The sequence below is a fragment of the Mobula birostris genome, chromosome 19, assembly GCF_030028105.1.
Source record: "Mobula birostris isolate sMobBir1 chromosome 19, sMobBir1.hap1, whole genome shotgun sequence".
Classification (NCBI taxonomy): domain Eukaryota; kingdom Metazoa; phylum Chordata; class Chondrichthyes; order Myliobatiformes; family Myliobatidae; genus Mobula; species Mobula birostris.
The window spans coordinates 55697980-55718050 of NC_092388.1; the positions used below are offsets into that span (position 1 = coordinate 55697980).

Sequence of the window (20071 nt, forward strand, 5' to 3'; positions counted from 1 at the left end):
TTAATAAAAATTACGAAAAGTAGAGGTCCCAGAACAGATTCTTGTGGGACACCACTAGTCACAATCCTCCAATCTGAATGTGCTCCCTCCACCACGACTCTCTGCCTTCTGCAGGCAAGCCAATTCTGAATCCACCTGGACAGACTTCCCTGGATCCCGTGCCTTCTGACTTTCTGAATAAGCCTACCGTGTGGAACCTTGTCAAATGCCTTACTAAAATCCATGTAGATCACATCCACTGCACTACCCTCATCTATATGTCTGGTCACCTCCTCAAAGAACTCTATCAGACTTGTTAGACACGATCTACCCTTCACAAAGCCATGCTGACTGTCCCTGATCAGACCATGATTCTCTAAATGCCCAGAGATCCTATCTCTAGGAACCTTTTCCAACAGCTTTCCCACCACAGACGTAAGGCTTACTGGTCTATAATTATTTGGACTATCCCTACTACCTTTTTTGAACAAGGGGACAACATTCGCCTCCCTCCAATCCTCCGGTACCATTCCTGTGGACAACGAGGACATAAAGATCCTAGCCAGAGGCTCAGCAATCTCTTCCCTGGCCTCGTGGAGCAGCCTGGGGAATATTCCGTCAGGCCCCGGGGACTTATCCATCCTAATGTATTTTAACAACTCCAACACCTCCTCTCTCTTAATATCAACATGCTCCAGAACATCAACCTCACTCATATTGTCCTCACCAAGTTCCCTCTCATTGGTGAATACCGAAGAGAAGTATTCTCTGAGAACCTCGCTCACTTTCGCAGCCTCCAGGCACACCTTCCCACCTTTATCTCTAATCGGTCCTACCTTCACTACTGTCATCCTTTTGTTCTTCACATAATTAATGCCTTGGGGTTTTCCTTTACCCTACTCACCAAGGCCTTCTCATGCCCCCTTCTTGCTCTTCTCCGCCCCTTCTTAAGCTCCTTTCTTGCTTCCCTATATTCCTCAATAGACCCATCTGATCCTTGCTTCCTAAACCTCATGTACGCTGCCTTCTTCCACCTGTCTAGATTTTCCATCTCACTTGTCACCCATCTTTCCTTCACCCTACCATTCTTTATCTTCCTCACCGGGACAAATTTATCCCTAACATCCTGCAAGAGATCTCTAAACATCGACCACATGTCCATAGTACATTTCCCTGCAAAAACATCATCCCAATTCACACCCGCAAGTTCTAGCCTTATAGCCTCATAATTTGCCCTTCCCCAATTAAAAATATTCCTGTCATTTCTGATTCTATCCTTTTCCATGATAATGCTAAAGGCCAGAGAGCGGTGGTCACTGTCCCCCAGGTGCTCACCCACTGAGAGATCTGTGACCTGACCCGGTTCATTACCTAGTACTAGATCTAATATGGCATTCCCCCTAGTCGGCCTGTCCACATACTGTGACAGGAATTCATCCTGGACACACTTAACAAACTCTGCCCCATCTAAACCCTTGGAATTAATCAGGTGCCAATCAATATTATAGGGAAGTTAAAGTCACCCATGATAACAACCCTGTTATTTTTGCACCTTTCCAAAATCTGCCTCCCAATCTGTTCCTCTGTATCTCTGCTGCTACCAGGGGGCCTATAGAATACCCCCAATAGAGTAACTGCTCCCTTCCTGTTCCTGACTTCCACCCATACTGACTCAAAAGAGGATCCTGCTACATTACCCGCCCTTTCTGTAGCTGTAATAGTATCCCTGACCAGTAATGCCACCCCTCCTCCCCTTTTTCCACCCTCTTTATCCTTTTTAAAGCACTGAAATCCAGGAATATTGAGAATCCATTCCTGCGCTGGTGCCGGCCAAGTCTCTGTAATGACCACTACATCATAATTCCATGTATGTATCCAAGCTCTCAGTTCATCACCTTTCTTCCTGATGCTTCTTGCATTGAGGTACACACACTTCAGCCCTTCTACCTTACTGTCTTTACACTGTTTATTCTGCTTCTCTTTCCTCAAAGCCTGTTAGATCTGGCTTTACTCCATGCACTTCTTTCACTGCTGTATCGCTGTGGGTCTCATCCCCCTTGCAAATTAGTTTAAACCCTCTCGAACCATGCTAGCAAACCTACCTGCAAGGATATTGCTCCCCCTCGAATTCAGGTGCAACCCATCCAATCTGTACAGGTCCCACCTTCCCCAGAAGAGATCCCAATGATCCAAAAATCTAAAACCCTGCTCCCTGCACCAACTCCTCAGCCACGCATTCAACTGCCATCTCCTCCAATTCTTACCATCACTGTCACGTAGCACTGGCAGCAATCCTGAGAACGCCACCCTTGAGGTCCTGTTCTTCAGCCTTCTGCCTAGTTCCCGAAACTCACACTTCAGGACCTCATCCCTCTTCCTGCCTATGTCATTGGTCCCAACATGTATCAGGACTTTTGGTTGCTTTCCCTCTCGTACCAGGATGTTGTGCACCCGGTCAGAGACATCCCAGACCCTGGCACCCAGGAGGTAACAAACCATGCGGGTGTCCTTCTCACGTCCACAAAATCTCCTGTCTGCTCCCCTGACTATAGAGTCTCCAATGACAACAGCTGTCCTCTTCACCGTCCCACCCTTCTGCACCACCGGGTCAGACTCAGTGCCAGAGGCCCTGCCACCGTGGCTCACACCTGGTCGGTCTTCCCCGTCAACAGTATCCAGGTCGGTAAACTTATTCTTCAGGGGAATGGCTACAGGGGTGCTCTGCACTACCTGTCTGCTCACCTAGGTGCCTGAAAGTGGCCGCACAAGTTGATAGCGCTGTAAGGAAGAAATATGGCATGCTTGCTTTTATTAGTTGAGGCACTGAGTTCAAGAGCCAGGGAGTTATCTTGTAGCCTTATAAAACGGAAGTTGGGTCGCATATGAAGTACAGTATTCACTTTGGTTCACCCCTTTGCAGGAAGTATGCGGAGGCAGTGAAAAGGCTGCAGAAGAGACTGACCAGGGTGTTGCCTGGATTAGAGGGCAGGTGATATTAAGAGGAGGTTGAACAACCTTGGGGTCATTTTCTTGGAGTGTCAGAGGTTGAGGGGAGACCTAATAGAGGTTTATAAGGACTACGAGAGATATCGATAGACATAACCATATAATAATTACAGCACGGAAACAGGCCGTCTCGGCCCTTCTAGTCCGTGCTGAACTCTTACTCTCACCTAGTCCCACTGACCTGCACTCACCGCATAACCCTCCATTCCTTTCCTGTCCATATAGTTGTCCAATTTTACTTTAAATGACAACATTGAACCTGCCTCAACCACTTCTGCTGGAAGCTCGTTCCACACAGCTACCACTCTCTGAGTAAAGAAGTTTCCCCTCATGTTACCCCTAAACTTTTGCCCTTTAACTCTCAACTCATGTCTTCTTGTTTGAATCTCCCCCACTCTCAATGGAAAAAGTCTATCCACATCAACTCTATCTATCCCCCTCATAAGTTTAAATACCTCTATCAAGTGCCCCCTCAACCTTCTACATTCCAAAGAATAAAGACCCAACTTGTTCAACCTTTCTCTGTAACTTAGACAGTTGGTATCTTTTTCCTAAAATTTAAATTTCTAATTCTTGGAGGCATGCAATTAAAGTGGGAGGGAGTAAGTTCAAAGGATATGTTCAGGGCAGGGATTTTTTGCACAGAGTGGAAGGTGCTTGGAATACAATGTCATGGGTGCTGATGGAACCAGCTACAGCAGAGACCAATGAAGAAACACTCAGATAGGCATGTGGATATGCAGTAAATGGAAGGATATGGTCCATGTGCAAGCAGAAGGGATTTATGTAATTAAACTTAATTAGTTTGGCGCAACGTTGTGGGCTGAGGGGCTTTTTCTTGGGCTATACCTTTCTATGTCCTAGGTTCCATACATGGTCAATCCGTTTTGTTAATGGGATATATTTTTCAGTAGCTTGATGGTGTTAGCCTTGTGCATAGAAGTCAATTGTGAAGGTATAATGATGTTGAACTTGGGATTATTATTATTACCCATTGACTTGAGTGAGACTAAAAATTGATCCATCTTTTTCTTTGTTTTTTTTATTGAATATACTATGAAATGAATTAAGAAGTACAGGCTCTCCCCAGGTTATGGCAGGGTCCTGTTCCTGTGAGCCATTCGTAACCTGAACAATTTGCAAGTTGGAAATGCGGCTGTGAAGTGAGCTCCCACACGACAGAAGATGCCTGCAGCAGCCAGCAAATGCATCCTGTCAGCCTCCCAAATGCTCATCAGTACGTACGAGCTGTACGAAAGTCGGGTGTTTGTAAGCAGGGGAGGACCTGCAAAAGCTTAAAAAAAAAATTGAATCCTTACATCAGTTAAAACTTGCTGACTTTTCTGCTTCGTGATAACCATAATAACTTTGCAGTATTTTAACTCAAAGGTTAAAAATCCGACCTAGGGAGAAAAATGGATTGTAGGCATAATTACATTTGCTGATATATCTTTGCTTCCCATCTGAATCATTTCTTGCACTTGGTGTCCAATGTTATCCATAGTATTTTATTGATTTTTCTCTGCAATTCCCACACTTTGGTGTGTTCAGCTGCAAATGGTTAATGCAATGCCAAAGTTGTTGTCATTCTTCATTTGCCATTTAATGTGAACTGAACATGGCAAGGAAAGTAAAAGTTACTTTGTTTTGTATACATTTAGGCTCCCCTGCTCTGCCGAACAACATGATGTATTTTGGAAGTTCCCAGGATGACATTGATGAAGTAGAAGAGGACGATGAGTGTGAAGATGTCAAAACACCTACAAACAATGCTTCATCTTCATGCCAGTCAACACCTCGAAAGGGAAAAGTGCAGGGTAAACAAGTCCTCAATGGTCATGGTAGGTTCACTTATAACTTACTGGAACTAGTAACTTCGTAATGCATGTAACTCTGGTTGGAAGGATGACTGCCACTATAATCAGTTGATGCTAAGGAGCCTTCAAAGGTTGTTAAGTTTTGACTTATTTTGCCTAGGATAATCTTTGCACAGGACAAGTCAGGCTTTGATATTTTATTGTGGACAGTTTGGGAAATGAGTGTCGATTTGTGCCGAGTTTGGCTATTTAGAATAATGCTTGGGCACTCATGGAGTGACTCTATACCTTAGTCTTTCTGAAGTTAGAACTTGCGTTTTTTAAGTTCGTGTTTGTGTTTTTAAGTTGCTAATCAGTGTTCTTAGAATTAGAATCAATATAGATCCAAAAAAGTGATTATAAAGTTTTAGTGGTAAGTCAGTTTAAACATTTTGTTTCTCTTCAAATTAAAAAACAATCCCTTTTCTGACTCTTGTGCCCATACAAAAGTTCTCTTCACTGTCAGGCTGGTGGAAGAAATCTCGAGTGGTTAGCAACTGGTTGGCATCTTCATTGTTTGGTCCGACTTCCCTCAATTTTGGTTCCATGGTCTTGTCTGGATCTCAGGCTCAACATTGCAAACCACCTTCAATTTCAGTGAGCTCTCCCCGTAGAGTGATGGCTGTGATCTGGGTCACTTAGGACAGGATGCACCACACGACCACACATCCTCGATGCAGAGCTTCTGCTGGATTCTGTCGTCTTGGTTTTTGTTTCGATCTTTTGATAATGAAGCAACCACAAAATGACTTTTTCTTGTTGCCTGAGGTCTGTATGCAGTGGCATTGAGTGTGTAAGGAGTGCACAGTAAGGATTGACAGCACAGGTACGGACGGGCCCTTTGATGGGCTCATTGTGAGATGTGTGAAATTTCAATAATACAGGAGAGACCCTGAAAGCAAATGGTTCGAAACTCCTTTGCTCAGCTAAATGCAGTGGCTTTGATTCTTTTAGAAATGAAACATTTATCCTGCAAAGAGATTATAACGTTTGTGCAAATATTATTTATGCAGACCTAAATGTTTATTGAATGCCCTGAGCTCCAGCTTTTTGTTTAGGTAGCCATGACGTCAGACTGAATGTCCTTTATGTAACCTTCTTTAATCTTTGATCTTCTGTCTGTCTGTCTCTTTCTCTCTGCTTTCGTCTGCACCACCTACTTGGGCAGCTCCAACATTACCTTCTTGAAGCCACATCATAGTAACAGAAAGGAATTCCTAATTCTAGTGGTCTACCTGTGCCTGTGCTCCTCTAAGTTATTTATGCCTGCTTTTATGTTGAAGTAAATGCCATTTACCAAAGCTGTATCCCCTTGTCACTTACTTTCTGCTTTTCATTCATTTACCTTCCAAACTCATTGTCTGCAGTTTTATTTGAGAAATATGCTCAATATTATTGGTGAGCCTGGGCTGCCGTGTCTGTAACTTGTTGCATTATCTGGTTCTTGCTGGCATTCACGCTTTGCCTAAGGTTCTGCATTCATTAGTTCCCTGCTTCCATTGCCAACTTTGCCTCTGTCCCCCTTTTCAACACCCCTCTAATGGCTGCCAAACCTGTGTTGGTTACGTAAGTACACTACTGCAAGCAAGTTTAATTTTCACTTGCCATGAAGGTCCCAGTCCTCTTGGATTAAATTCCTTCTCACCAGCCCCTCCTTCCTGCATCTTTTATGTCGTACATTGTGTATAAGCTCACTGCTTCATCTCTTGAGGCTCATTTATACTTGTGCCTACTAGCTTGCACTGTTGTCTACGCCATTGTGAGCATTTATACTTGTGCGTGTGTGTGCTCTGCAATTCACCACCAAAACGCTAGTTGGCGGTGGGGTTTCTATGCCACTGTATTGAATTTCTTCGTGTTGAAACTTTACACGAAGAAACTCAAACTTCAAACAATGGCGACTGAAACTGAAGGAGGGTGAATTTTCTGTGCTTGTCCGGCCACTGAGAGACATGGACAAGGAAATGCATTTCAAATATTTTCAGATGTCGGCAGGTAGGTTTGACGATTTGTTTCATTGCCTCCAACCATTTAATTCGCATCAGTGTACACACAGTATACTCAGAGACTGGCAATCACCATTCGAGTTTTAGCTTCAGGTGGAAGTCAACAGGCTGTAGCAGCTAGCTACAAACTGGCGTCAAGCACAGGGTCCTCCATAACTTTGGAGGTCTGTAAAGCCTTATGGAAAGCATTGCAGCCGGAGTTCCTTCCCTACCCTTCAGTCGCCCAATGGGAAGCTATTGCAGCGTAGAAGGAAATGCGATGTTACCAAGTGGACCAATCACAGTTGTTGCAGTCTGTTTTGCCGTGAGGCGTAGTTAGATTTTTGGGGAAATGCATGTCAGGCTACGGCGTAGGGTACAGCGTAGAGTTTTTTCTTATGAAAGCACATTTTCCAATTGTGATCTAGTTTTAATCTTACGCTATCCTCAGGGTGACTGGCCTGTAGTTGGTGAGTTGGTCCTCTGCCCTTCATTTTGTACTGTGTTTTAACATCTTCTGAAAGCACCTGTCAGTTTGGGTGCTGGGCTGGGTCTGTAAGCCAACTGGCTCATGGGAACGGTGGATCTCTTTGCTAAACAGCTGTCATGTAGAGAACTGTGTGACCATCGTCAGGAAACCCTGTGCCCAGACTGCGATATGACTGTGGTTCAATTATCTCTTGATTTCTTTGACTCTCCCCAACTTTAACAGTATTGGTTAACAGTAGTAGGCAAAATCCTGAATAGCAAAGGCCAGGTTGTTAGCCATTTAACCAGCTGACACTAAACCAGCTAGCATCTACCTCATACTCAATCAGCTAGCAACCAGCTGGCACTTCCTGAACTCGCATCAGGACAATATCTGATTAATGACCACTTGTCAAAATCTAGATTTCTTAAGGTTGTCGTAGTGGGGTTAAACCCCCTCTACCTATTAAATGCTCCCAATGGCCAGCATCTCAAACAGCCTCTGGCAACCAAGTCTAGCTCCTGGCCTTTATGTGTGGCTTAGCTACCAAGCCCAGGGGAACAGTTTCTACTGACGGGAGAAGGGGCAAATTCAGGTTATTGGCACCTTAAAATCAGTTGCTTTGGGCAATGAAGCTCTTTTCACTTTCTGCCTGTTACGCCACTGCTTTTAGGGCAGCAATGAAGGTCCCCCATATCCGGCAGTGTTCAGGGCTTCCTTTATTGTGTCACTAGCCTCCTGCTGGTCTTCACCACTGTCAGTCGTGCAGATTCTCAGTGGAGACTCAAGAGTACTGTTGCACTCAGTTGTAGGAAGGATCCTTCATTGCTGTTTCTGCAACAACTTTGTTTTGCCGGTCAGGGTTGTTAGCCCTGAGATGAACCCCCAAACCTGGAGGACCAGTGGACCACTCTTATTCTGTCCTCTACCCTTTGACCTGTTTGGCATGGCTGATCCTACCAAGGGTCAAAGCATAGAGCCCTGACTCCAGCTAACTTAGCTCTCTGGGTCATTGAGTCTCCAAACCATGACAATATTGTGGTCCTCTTGGAGGAGCAGCTCATCTCAGAGAAGGAAAACTCTGATCTCAAACCTCTGTTGCCTTGCAGCTATGCCCACTGATGGGGAAGGCTTCAGGAGTAAGCTCCAAGGAAAAATACTGAGTTGAAGTCCCTGAGGCCGTCCTACGATGAGTTCAACGCCGACTGGCAACTCCTGCAACACTGCAGATGCCAAACTGTATCGGTCTCTGCCGTTCCTTTAGGTTATTCAGCTGCGTGGAGAGGGAGAGCTTGCTAAATGAGCAACAGCTTGCTCTCAATATTGCCTTGGCTTGTGTATCACTTAGACAACTGGGGTACAGTATCTATGGTCGACCCTGACCAGCGGAGGACCTCAAAGTGAAATCTAAAATATGCGAGCTGTCATTATTTACCGTGCGTGCGAATGCAACTTAGATCAGATGGCTTTGTGTTTGGAGGCAGGTTTTTGTAATGTGACACCACACCCAGTTTCTCTAATTATGCACAATTAAGTGTGTGAAGCTTCTTCCATGCAACTTAAAGTGCAGTCAAATTTAATATTATCATGCTGCTGTAATAAACTGCCTCTAATATGGAAACCAAACTAAATTGCTTTGGAAAGAACTGAAAAATTAAATATATTACGAGAAGCAGAGGAGGCCACTATAGATGTCATAATGAGAGAACTGAACATGGTGTCAGTGAGTGGGACTGAGGTAGCTTTAACTTGTGCTAACGTTGGTGGGATAGAAGAGGAGTGGGACACAAAAGGCCAGTCAGAGGGCTGATGGTTGTGGGAGAAAGTGCAGTGCTGGAAAACTGACTCTGAATTCTCCAAATTATTTTAGGTACCACTTGGTAAAAGCCAAATATAAAAAGCAGCTGTAGTATTTTGGTTGGATGGATTAATCGTTTTTTCACAAATGGTTGATTCATACGTGGCGAAGTGATGGCCAGTTTGTGTTCTCTGAAGCTTGTAGAGCATCACCGAGAGGATGTCTCTGGTTTATAACATGTGCCCGGATGGCTGATTGATTCCTCACTTCTCTGTGTGTGTGTTCTTTCTCCTCCCCAGTTTTGAATGGTTCAGGCAAGCTTTTGAGAGAGAAGGAATCTGTCCAGAAACACAAAGGAAAAGAGGCCACCCCAGGGAAGGAGAAGAACGGTGACCAAAAGGTTGAGTGCAAGAAGGAGCCGTGTCTGGCTGGTGCTGCTGCTAATTCTTCTTCACAACTGGGCAGTTCAGTTAAGGGTCCTGCTGCTACCAGCTCAGCTATTACAAAACCATCTCAGGAGCACCAAACACAACAGGTATTTAACCATCCATGGTAGTTAAATAGTCAGGCATTGATATTGGTGATAAATAGTAATTCATTTCACATTCAAAACTTACAAGTATACGCATCTTAAGTCCCTTAGAGACACAAGAGATTGTAGATGTTGGAAGATGGAGCAAGAAACAAGCTACTAGAAGCAACAAACAAGCTACTTTAGTTAAATGAGTTGGGCAACATCTGTGGAAGCAAGGCATTGATTAATGTGTTGGGTTGAGACCCTGCGTCAGGGGTGGGTGCTAATGTAAAGAAGTGAGAGGGAGGTGGGAAGGAGGAATGGGCATGCGATGGCGGGAGGCAGGAATGGGCAGGCGATGGCGGGAGACAGGAATGGGCAGGGAATGGCGGGAGGCAGGAATGGGCAGGTGATGGCCTGAAGGGGGAATGGGCAGGCGATGGCGGGAGGCAGGAATGGGCAGGCAATGGCGGGAGGCAGGAATGGGCAGGTGATGGCCTGAAGCGGGAATGGGCAGGCGATGGCGGGAGGCAGGAATGGGCAGGCGATGGCGGGAAGGAGGAATGGTCATGCGATGGCGAGAGGCAGGAGAAGAAAGGTTTGACAGACAGATGGATCCAGTTTGGGCAGGGGGGAACTCAGTGGGTGGATTTGGGAATTGTTGCATAAGGGAGAAATAAGGGGAGCAGAATAAAATGGTTGAGGAAAAGATGGGAATGTGGTAAATGGAAACGTCACAGGTTGCAATTGCTGGAATCTGATGTGGAACCAGATAAGGGAGGGTTGAAGAGTAGATAGAACCAGATAAGGGAAGGGATTTGAAAATAAGTGATTGGGGTGGGGAGAGGATCGAAAGGGAAAGGAGCAGGGGGAATTAATTGAAATTCAAAAATTCTGCATTAATCTTAAGTACCCTGTTAATTTTGATAAGAAATGGGCAGATGTTCCCAGAGGTTTTCCTTTGTTCTGTAGGTAAGGTGGCATTGTTAAGCCTCATTTTTGTAGATTTTAAAAATTGTTCCCAGTGGAAATTGTATCTGTTACAGGTCTCTGCTCACCATGCTAACAGCCAGATGGTGTTTTATGTGGGAATGGCACTTTCTGAGATGTTAAGCTAAAAGCACTTGGTATGAGTGAAAATTGGATGTGTATGAGGGTGTGTTTACAAATGGGGCAGTTTTATTGCCAGTAATCTTACTGCCATTTGATGACAGTCTTACCTCGGTGTGGATTGAATGGAATTGGCTTGCTCTGTGTCCTCTGAGAGACTGGTGCCAGAAGGGTTTTGGGACAGCATTCCTGCAGGTCAGCCTCTGTCTGAAATCAGACAGAGAACAGCATGTTCTCTGTAACTGGCCAAAATGGGTGATTGAGACAAATTTGACTCATTTTGTTCCCTACTGATGGGAAAACTGTTTGTCTCCCTTGGGAATATATTGCCTGAGTCAGTAAAATTGTGACTGGGAAGCTTGGAACGTCAGTGCTTCTGAATTGTAGCCAATCTTTCCTTTGGAAACACACTTCCTGCTCTGTAATATTTTCCCTTTTCTCCAGTAATGAGTGACCATTATAAATATTTGTACCTGACAGCTTGTTCGTTAATCTGTAGACCAGCTTTCACGTAACTCCATTTGACTAATCGATCTCTTTGATTAAATTTTGTTCGGATAACCTTGCATAATGAATGTTTTCTATGGGATGTCTGTGTCTCAGCTTGCCTTCCTGTCTTTCAGTACAGTAATGTGATTTGGGATATCAGTTTCTGTCTCTCGTAGTGTCCATTGTCTCTCCCTGTTCAAACCAAATATTCCTCACTATTATAGAAGGATTAATTATTCTCAAAATCATTCTGTGTGGAACTTTTTCTGGGTCATAGTATATATAATTAGCCACGGAGCACTCCCTGTACTTCAGTGAAAAGTTTATGCATTCCGCAACTGGCTGCCAGTGAATGAATGTGTAATAAATCCATTTGATTCTTTCCTGTTTTCCAAACTGAGCAGGATTCCCTGACTTAACTCATTCTGTGAGTGAGCAAAGTTCCAGCAGTACCTGAAGGAACAAGAGCATAGCAGTGCAGAGCAGTCAGCTGTCAGTAAATCATGCAGAACTCAAGTTTACATGTGCTTTATAGTCATAGAGTGGTACCGTACAGAAACGTGCCTTCAGTACAACACATCCAAGGTGCCTATGTAAGCTTGTCCCAATTTCCCACTTTTAACCTATATCCTGTATCCCTATACATGTGCCTGTGTAGATTTTTTCTGCCCATGTACCACTCTGTCTGAAGTTCAAAATAGTACACTTATCAACAGGGTATGTGTACTTCATACAACCTTCAAAGAAACCCAATAGAATCCATTAAAAGCAAAAGAGGACTGTCAAACACCCTGTGTGCAGAGAGCGAGAGAGGGGGTTTAAAAAAACAAATAGTGCGAACAGTAAAAGCAAGGGCAACAGCATTCAGAACTGAAGTTCACCAAGCCAGGCATCACTGCAGCTGATCCAGAAGTCCACTAGTTGCAGGCCACAGCCTCAGTCCAGCTCAGAGATGAATAAGCACAGCAGAGCAGTGAACTGAATTAGACTGTCCCTTGCCTCCGACCCTGACTAAATCAGGCCCAGTGCTTAAATCATCCAAACCTTGGGTTGTTCCTTGCTCTTTGCCACTTTGATACACCCGCAGAATTGGGCACTGCTGCCTCAATTCACCCAGTACCCGACCTTTCCAATAAGGCTCGCCTGTTAAATCAATAAAACCTCAGATCTTTCCTCGACTTTGTCTTGCCTCGACTCTGTCACATCGAATTGCCCACAAGTCCACTCCAGCATCTCTGACACGGGCATGCTACAATTGTACCAGACACCAGCCCACACCGCAAAAAATGCCCGGTCACACAGGTGATTCAGCTCAACTCTGATAAGGGAGCCATAGGCCACTGTTTGCAACAATTGTTTACTGGAAAAAGTGTGAAATAGGAAAGTATTTAGTTGCTTTCTTTGTTTCAGTGGCACCAGCAAGTAGTCGCTATACTTCAGCGCTGTGTTAAACCAGATGCTGTTCCAGTTTCCTGCTAAATCTTTCCCCTTTCTCCTAATGTCTCTGCCCTCTAGTTTGTAATTCCTCAGCTCCAGGAAATGACTCCGTGCATTCACCTTAGCCATGTTCCTTGTAACTTCATACAAGATCATCCCTTGGTTTCCTATGCTCTAAGGAAAAAAAAATCTGAACCTGTCCAAATCCCTATAATCCAATTCAAAGTGCAAAGTAAATTTATTTTCAAAGTACATATATGTCACCTTGTGCAACCTTGAGATAAATTTTCTTGTGGCCATACACAATAAATCCAATAACTGTAATAGAATCAATGAAAGATCACACCAACGGGGTGGACAACCAGTGTGCAAAAGACAGCAAACTCTGCAGATACAAAAAGGAAGAAAAAATAATAGTAGTACATAAACAAGCAATAAATACAGAGATCATGAGATGAAGAAACATAGAAAATAGGTGCAGGAGAAGGTCATTCGGCCCTTCGAGCCTGTACCGCCATTCAGTATGATCATGGCTGATCATACAACTTAGAACCCTGTACCAGCCTTCCCTCATACCCCCTGATCCCTTTAGCCACAAGGGCCATATCTAACTCCTTCTTAAATATAGCCAATGAACTGGCCTCAACTGTTTCCTGTGGCAGAGAATTCCACAGATTCACCACTCAGGTGGTGAGAGTCCTGAGGCTCCTGTGCCTTTTTTTCCTTGAGTCCTGAGAACATCTTTGTAAATGATGTTGTGGTTGGCATAACATTGTGGGCCAAAGGGCCTGTGCCATGCTGTTATGTTCTATGTTCTTTCCAGCTGAATGGTATCATTCATGTAAGTAATGTGACTAAAGCTGAACACCTACTGTAGCCTCAGTAACGTCTTGCAGTGTACGATCCCAATTTATATACTCAGTGCCCTGACTGATATAGGCCAGTGTGCCAAAAGCCTCTTTTACCACCTGATACGTTTGACTCCAATTTCAGGGAAATACTTGATCATACTAAGATGATGCCTTCTTTATGGTTGTAAGCTCCTAAATTCCCACAGCACTTTTGGGACCCGTTGAAGTTAGGGGAGGTGGTGGGATGTGTTAGAATAGAAAATTTGCCAAAAGCAACAATTGCCCTTTGTACTTGGAGTTTCCAGCAAATAATTGAAACATCAGAATTCATTGGAAGCATATTTTCTACTGGTGTATCAGCCATAAAAAGGTGCAGTTGCAGCAGGAGCAGTAGCTCGGGTGTCCAAGACTTTTGCAGAGTACTGTATTTGTTACCGTGGAGCAGAGAGCAAGTTTGTAAATCTGGCGGGAGCAAAGGATGTCAGGAATGGCGAGGGTGAAGTGCTGCGGGAGGGGTGGGTGGAGTGCTGCGGGAGGGGTGTGCAACAGTTTGCAGAGATGGAGTGCCAGGGTGGGGGTTGGTGAGGGTATCCACTCCCAGCTCTGAGACACCAGACAAGGTCAATTGATTCCAAACAATTGGTTTATTGATTATTACAGAATGTCTCCCTTCTGCTTCCCACTTCCTTCGCTTTCTTTTGCTTTTCCCATCCATGATTCCCTCTCCCTGCCTCCTTCCCACTCTCAGTCCATAATAGAGACCCGTATGTCAGATTTATCATCACTCTAGTGTCTTTATTTTTACAGCAGCAGCATTACCGTGCAATATATAAAATTACTATGGTACTGTGCAATGTGCTTTTGCACAGTACTGTAGCTCAAATTGCTAGGAATGTGTAAGTATCCCAGTACTCTAATAAAATACGATAGGGAAAAGTTCCACTGACATGATTCTGTTCATAACTTTTACCAAACGTTCCTTTTTTTAGCAGCGATTGATAGTTCATAATGATAGGGCTATTAGTGGGACAGTAGCCATTTGTTTCATGAACTTCAGTTGCTATGGGAAGAGGTTTTAAAAAAAAATTAATGGTGGTCCAACTTGTATGTCCTCCCCGTGGAATATGTGGGAATTTTTTTAGGCGCTCCAGTTTCCTCCCACAGTCCAAAGACGTACCAGTGAGTAGGTTAATTGTTCAATGTAAATTGTCTCGCGATTAGGTTAGGGTTAACTCTGGGGTTGTTGGCTGGTGCAGGGGCCTATTCTGTGCTCTATCTCGCAATGAAAAATAAATAAGTTGTAATTGGGAGAAGGTGGTCCAGTCTGTACTGCTGAACTCAATGCTGTGTAATTATATGGCTCTGTTGTGACATAAGCACCATGTCACAGGTCTTGTCACGTGTACAGAGACTACCCTTCTCCTTTCTCTTCCGCCTTTCTGCATCATATATTCTTACCAATTTTGTATTGACTCTTCTACTTTTGTGTTACCCCAAATACCATTATAGGGGGTATTCCCCAAAGACTGTACAAAGGGTAATAATATACTTTCAAATTAGGTTGGTAATGTGTTTGCAAGTTATTTCTTCAGGTGGAGTGAGATGAATTGGCTTCATTGATCAAGATGTAAACGGAATCACCTTGGGAAGTTTTGAGGATCATGTGCTGATGGTGGCTGCAAAAGCTTCACTCGAGTGCTGTGCCTCCTCCTTGTTGGGTGGGATGTTTTCAGAGCTGTCTGCTCCCTTCAGCTGTATGGTGTGCAGCATTATTCACTGAGGTAACAGGATGGCAGAACAGCATTGCTGTGTTCTGTTCATAGTAACTTGGCATGGGCATGATCTCATAGCCTTGCCAGGGTAGCACCCATTATTTGGTGAGCCTGGTACTGTTCTGTGCTCTCAGTAAATTAGACTTGATGCCCTTGTTCGTGATGGGCCTCTGCATACTTCGAGTTTATGTGGCAGATTAGACCTCTCTATGAGGGAACACATTGTCTCTGCCCATAACAGGAATTTTCTCCCTCCGAATGTTCCTCCAAGCCCATTGTCAGATTAAACAAAGTAATTTGGCATTTTTTTCCCCAGCCAGTTGTCCTGTGTGTTTGGATCTAATTACATGCCTCTGGCTTTGGGCGAGGCACTTTCGTGCAACTTGGATGAGGCAGTTCCCCCTTCCGATGTGGCTGGGCAGAATCCACTTCCTCATTTCTGCTTCTTTCCATACCATTCCCCTTCCCCGTTTCCTTTAATACTTGAGGATATAGATAACTTGTGTAGCATCATCATCTGGTGTAAACTGCTACCTGAAGTCCGCTTTGCATAAATTTATCATGCTTTTTAATCATTTATAGTCACAGCAAGAAAAGAGACCCTATGCAGAATATAGAACAGGACAGTGTTGTACAGGCCTATCAGCCTACGATATGGTGCTGACCTACATTAACATACTCCACAATCAATCTACCCCTTCCCTCCTACACAACCCACAACTCCCCATTGCTCTTCCCTCTGGGTGCCCATATAAAAGTCTCTTTAATGTCCCTGTTGTGTCCGCTTCTGCCACCACCCCTAGCAGTCCGTTCCAGACATTCGCCATTTTCTCTATAAAAATAAAAACCTACCTCTGACATCTTCTCTCAACTTTCCTCCACTCGCTGCTGGCACAGGATCCTCTGGTGCTGGCAATAGATTGTAGGACCTCTTGTATCAGTCGGCAGAGCAGCAGTGGCTGGAGTTTATGTGAGAAATGAGGAATGTGCAAGACAGGTATATTCCAAAAAAGAAGAAATTTTCGAGTGGAAAAAGGTTGCAACTGTGGTTGACAAGAGAAGTCAAAGCCAAAGTTAAAGCTAAGGAGAGGGCATACAAGGAAGCAAAAATTAGTGGGAAGACAGAGGATTGGGAAGTCTTTAAAACCTTACAAAAGGAAACCAAGAAGATCATTAAGAGAGAAAAGATTAACTATGAAAGGAAACTAGCAAATAATATCAAAGAGGATAATAAAAGCTTTTTCAAGTATATAAAGAGTAAAAGACAGGTGAGAGTAGATATAGGACCGATAGAAAATGATACTGGAGAAATTGTAATGGGAGATGAGGAGATGGCAGAGGAACTGAACAAGTATTTTGCATCAGTCTTCACTGAGGAAGACAGCAGGATACCGGACACTCAAGGGTGGCAGGGAAGAGAAGTGTGCGCAGTCACAATTACAACAGAGAAAGTACTCAGGAAGCTGAATAGGCTAAAGGTCGATAAATCTCCTGGACCAGATGGAATGCACCCTCGTGTTCTGAAGGAAGTAGCTGTGGAGATTGCGGAGGCATTAGCGATGATCTTTCAAAAGTCGATAGATTCTGGCATGGTTCCGGAAGACTGGAAGATTGCAAATGTCACTCCGCTATTTAAGAAGGGGGCAAGGAAGCAAAAAGGAAATTATAGACCTGTTAGCTTGATGTCAGTGGTTGGGAAGTTGTTGGAGTCGATTGTCAAGGATGAGGTTACAGAGTACCTGGAGGCATATGACAAGATAGGCAGAACTCAGCATGGATTCCTTAAAGGAAAATCCTGTCTGACAAACCTATTACAATTTTTTGAGGAAATTACCAGTAGGCTAGACAAGGGAGATGCAGTGGATGTTGTATATTTGGATTTTCAGAAGGCCTTTGACAAGGTGCCACACATGAGGCTGCTTAACAAGATAAGAGCCCATGGAATTACAGGAAAGTTACATACGTGGATAGAGTGTTGGCTGATTGGTAGGAAACAGAGAGTGGGAATAAAGGGATCCTATTCTGGTTGGCTGCCGGTTACGAGTGGTGTTCCACAGGGATCAGTGTTGGGGCCGCTTCTTTTTACATTGTACATCAACGATTTGGATTATGGAATAGATGGCTTTGTGGCTAAGTTTGCTGACCATACAAAGATAGGTGGAGGGGCGGGTAGTGCTGAGGAAACGGAGAGTCTGCAGAGAGACTTGGATAGATTGGAAGAATGGGCAGAGAGGTGGCAAATGAAGTACAATGTTGGAAAGTGTATGGTTATGCACTTTGGCAGAAAAAATAAATGGGCAGACTATTATTTAAATGGAGAAAGAATTCAAAGTTCTGAGATGCAACGGGACTTGGGAGTCCTCGTACAGGATTCCCTTAAAGTTAACCTCCAGGTTGAGTTGGTAGTGAAGAAGGCGAATGCAATGTTGGCATTCATTTCTAGAGGAATAGAGTATAGGAGCAGGGATGTGATGTTGAGGCTCTATAAGGCGCTGGTGAGACCTCACTTGGAGTACTGTGGGCAGTTTTGGTCTCCTTATTTAAGAAAGGATGTGCTGACGTTGGAGAGGGTACAGAGAAGATTCACTAGAATGATTCCGGGAATGAGAGGGTTAACATATGAGGAACGTTTGTCCGCTCTTGGACTGTATTCCTTGGAGTTTAGAAGAATGAGGGGAGACCTCATAGAAACATTTCGAATGTTAAAAGGCTTGGACAGAGTGGATGTGGCAAAGTTGTTTCCCATGATGGGGGAGTCTGGTACGAGAGGGCATTACTTCAGGATTGAAGGGCGCCCATTCAGAACAGAAATGCGAAAAAATTTTTTTAGTCAGAGGGTGATGAATCTATGGAATTTGTTGCCACGGGCAGCAGTGGAGGCCAAGTCATTGGGTGTATTTAAGGCAGAGATTGATAGGTATCTGAGTAGCCAGGGCATCAAAGGTTATGGTGAGAAGGCAGGGCAGTGGGACTAAATAGGATAAAATGGATCAGCTCATGATAAAATGGCAGAGCAGACTTGATGGGCCGAATGGCCTACTTCTGCTCCTTTGTCTTATGGTCTTATGGACTGTCCTGGAACTCTGTTGAGTGAGGTCGCTGTTGTAATCTCAGCTGACAACAGGGTGTTTGCACATATCAAGATCCTTTGAATTTTGGTTTTACACTACCTTCCTAATCTGTTGGAATGAACTTGGTAGATAGTTACTTATTGACCCAGAGTGGGAGGGGCTCCCGTTTGTTGGGTCATCTTCCACAACCAAGAAGAAGATGGGCAATCAGTTTAGCACCATATCTCAAGTATGATATGTCTAGCAGGAAGTTATTACTCAGTAATGCATGTTGGATAAATAGTTTTCCCATTATCCAGGCTTCAGTGAAGATGGTCATCAATGTTAGACATCTTCAGTACAGCAGGATTAGCAAGGCTCACCTACTCCCCACTTCACCTGAAAGATAAAGAAGCCACCTGTGTTTTCTGGAAATCTTCTTTCTCAAGGGCTGCCGTGCAGATACAAAGTGAGCTCTGTCACGTGGCAATGAAACAGTGATTGGTTGGTGTATTGAATTGTCCAGTAAATGCTGCTTGTGCTGTTGTGAGGCTGGCTGCCTGTTGAAGAATGCCAGTGCATTTTCTATATTCATTCTTCTGGTTCATAGTATGTTCTGTTTGAAGTGACACAATAATTTTTGTTGATTTGCCTGGCAGACAGTGAGACGTCCTGATCAAAGGCTAGGATGAAAAGCAGTTTTCATGACTTTGTTTTAAGTTTCAGTATGGCACTGCATTACAGTAGGCCCCACATTAAGACTGAACCCATTTGGTTCACTCAGCAGTTGGCATCAATACAAGATGCTGCAAAGTTAAAAGATTACTTCCCACCAACTGGCTTCACCTATTGTTTTCCAGCTTACCTCCTCCCCCCACCCTTTTATTCTGGCATCTTCCCCCCTTGCTTCTCAGTCCTGAAGAAGGGTCTCAGCCGGAAACGTCAACTAACTATTCATTTCCATAGATGCTGCCTGACTTGCTGAGTTCTTCCAGCATTTAGTGTGTGTTGCTAGCATGTTTACGATTTGCTTCTTATTATCTGTAGCTTCCTAATTTTGGAAAGGCTTTAAATTTGTACAAATTAACATCTGACTGCTGCTTACTGTGTTGTTCTTTGCCAACTTGCAACACTGATAACATTAATAAGAGAGTTATAATTAAAACAGTTTCCAGGCAAATTCTTCTAGAATCTGCAGTGTCTCAATGTCATTAGGATCTACGGACATTGAAGGCTCATTCCCGGTTTAGTACTGAGCCATGTAAACCTCATTCCCGGTTTAGTACTGAGCCATGTAAACCTCATTCCCGGTTTAGTACTGAGCCATGTGAAGTGGGGAACTGCTGTATATCTGGAATATTTCTGTAGGCCTTGGGGAATAAAGTTGGCAGGGCTGGGGTACCTGAAATCAATGCACTGAAACATGTCCTGGGTTTTCAATTATTCCTTGTCCAGTTTTGCACTTTGCTTTTGACAAAGAAGTTGAACTATTGGTTCCCTTGAGGCACTAAATTTAGGAAAGCAGGGCAAGGAATATTTGTTTTTGAAGCACATGACCAGGAATGATTTATTCTGGGCATGTGATCTGTTGGATGACAATACATTAACACAAGAAATCTCTTATCAAAATAATATAACTCTTAAGGTTAATGTTCAATAAGTTGTTTTCATGAAGAGCTATAATTAAAATCACATTCAGGTGGAATTTTCAAGACACTGATGGTTGGTTTGTTGGTTAAGTATTTTGATAATCAG

The 20071-nt window shown here is 43.9% G+C and overlaps 1 protein-coding gene across 8 annotated transcripts in view; it reads left to right on the forward strand.

Annotated features, from left to right (window-relative positions):
* The window catches only part of jarid2b (jumonji and AT-rich interaction domain containing 2b), a 358906-nt gene that overhangs the window by 273079 nt on the left and 65756 nt on the right, over positions 1-20071 (forward strand). For all 8 annotated transcript variants that reach the window (XM_072283626.1, XM_072283631.1, XM_072283632.1 and 5 more), the window contains 2 exons: positions 4647-4826; positions 9393-9628. In XM_072283626.1, coding sequence (XP_072139727.1) covers positions 4647-4826; positions 9393-9628 — 416 coding nt within the window. The remainder of the gene's footprint in view (positions 1-4646; positions 4827-9392; positions 9629-20071) is intronic.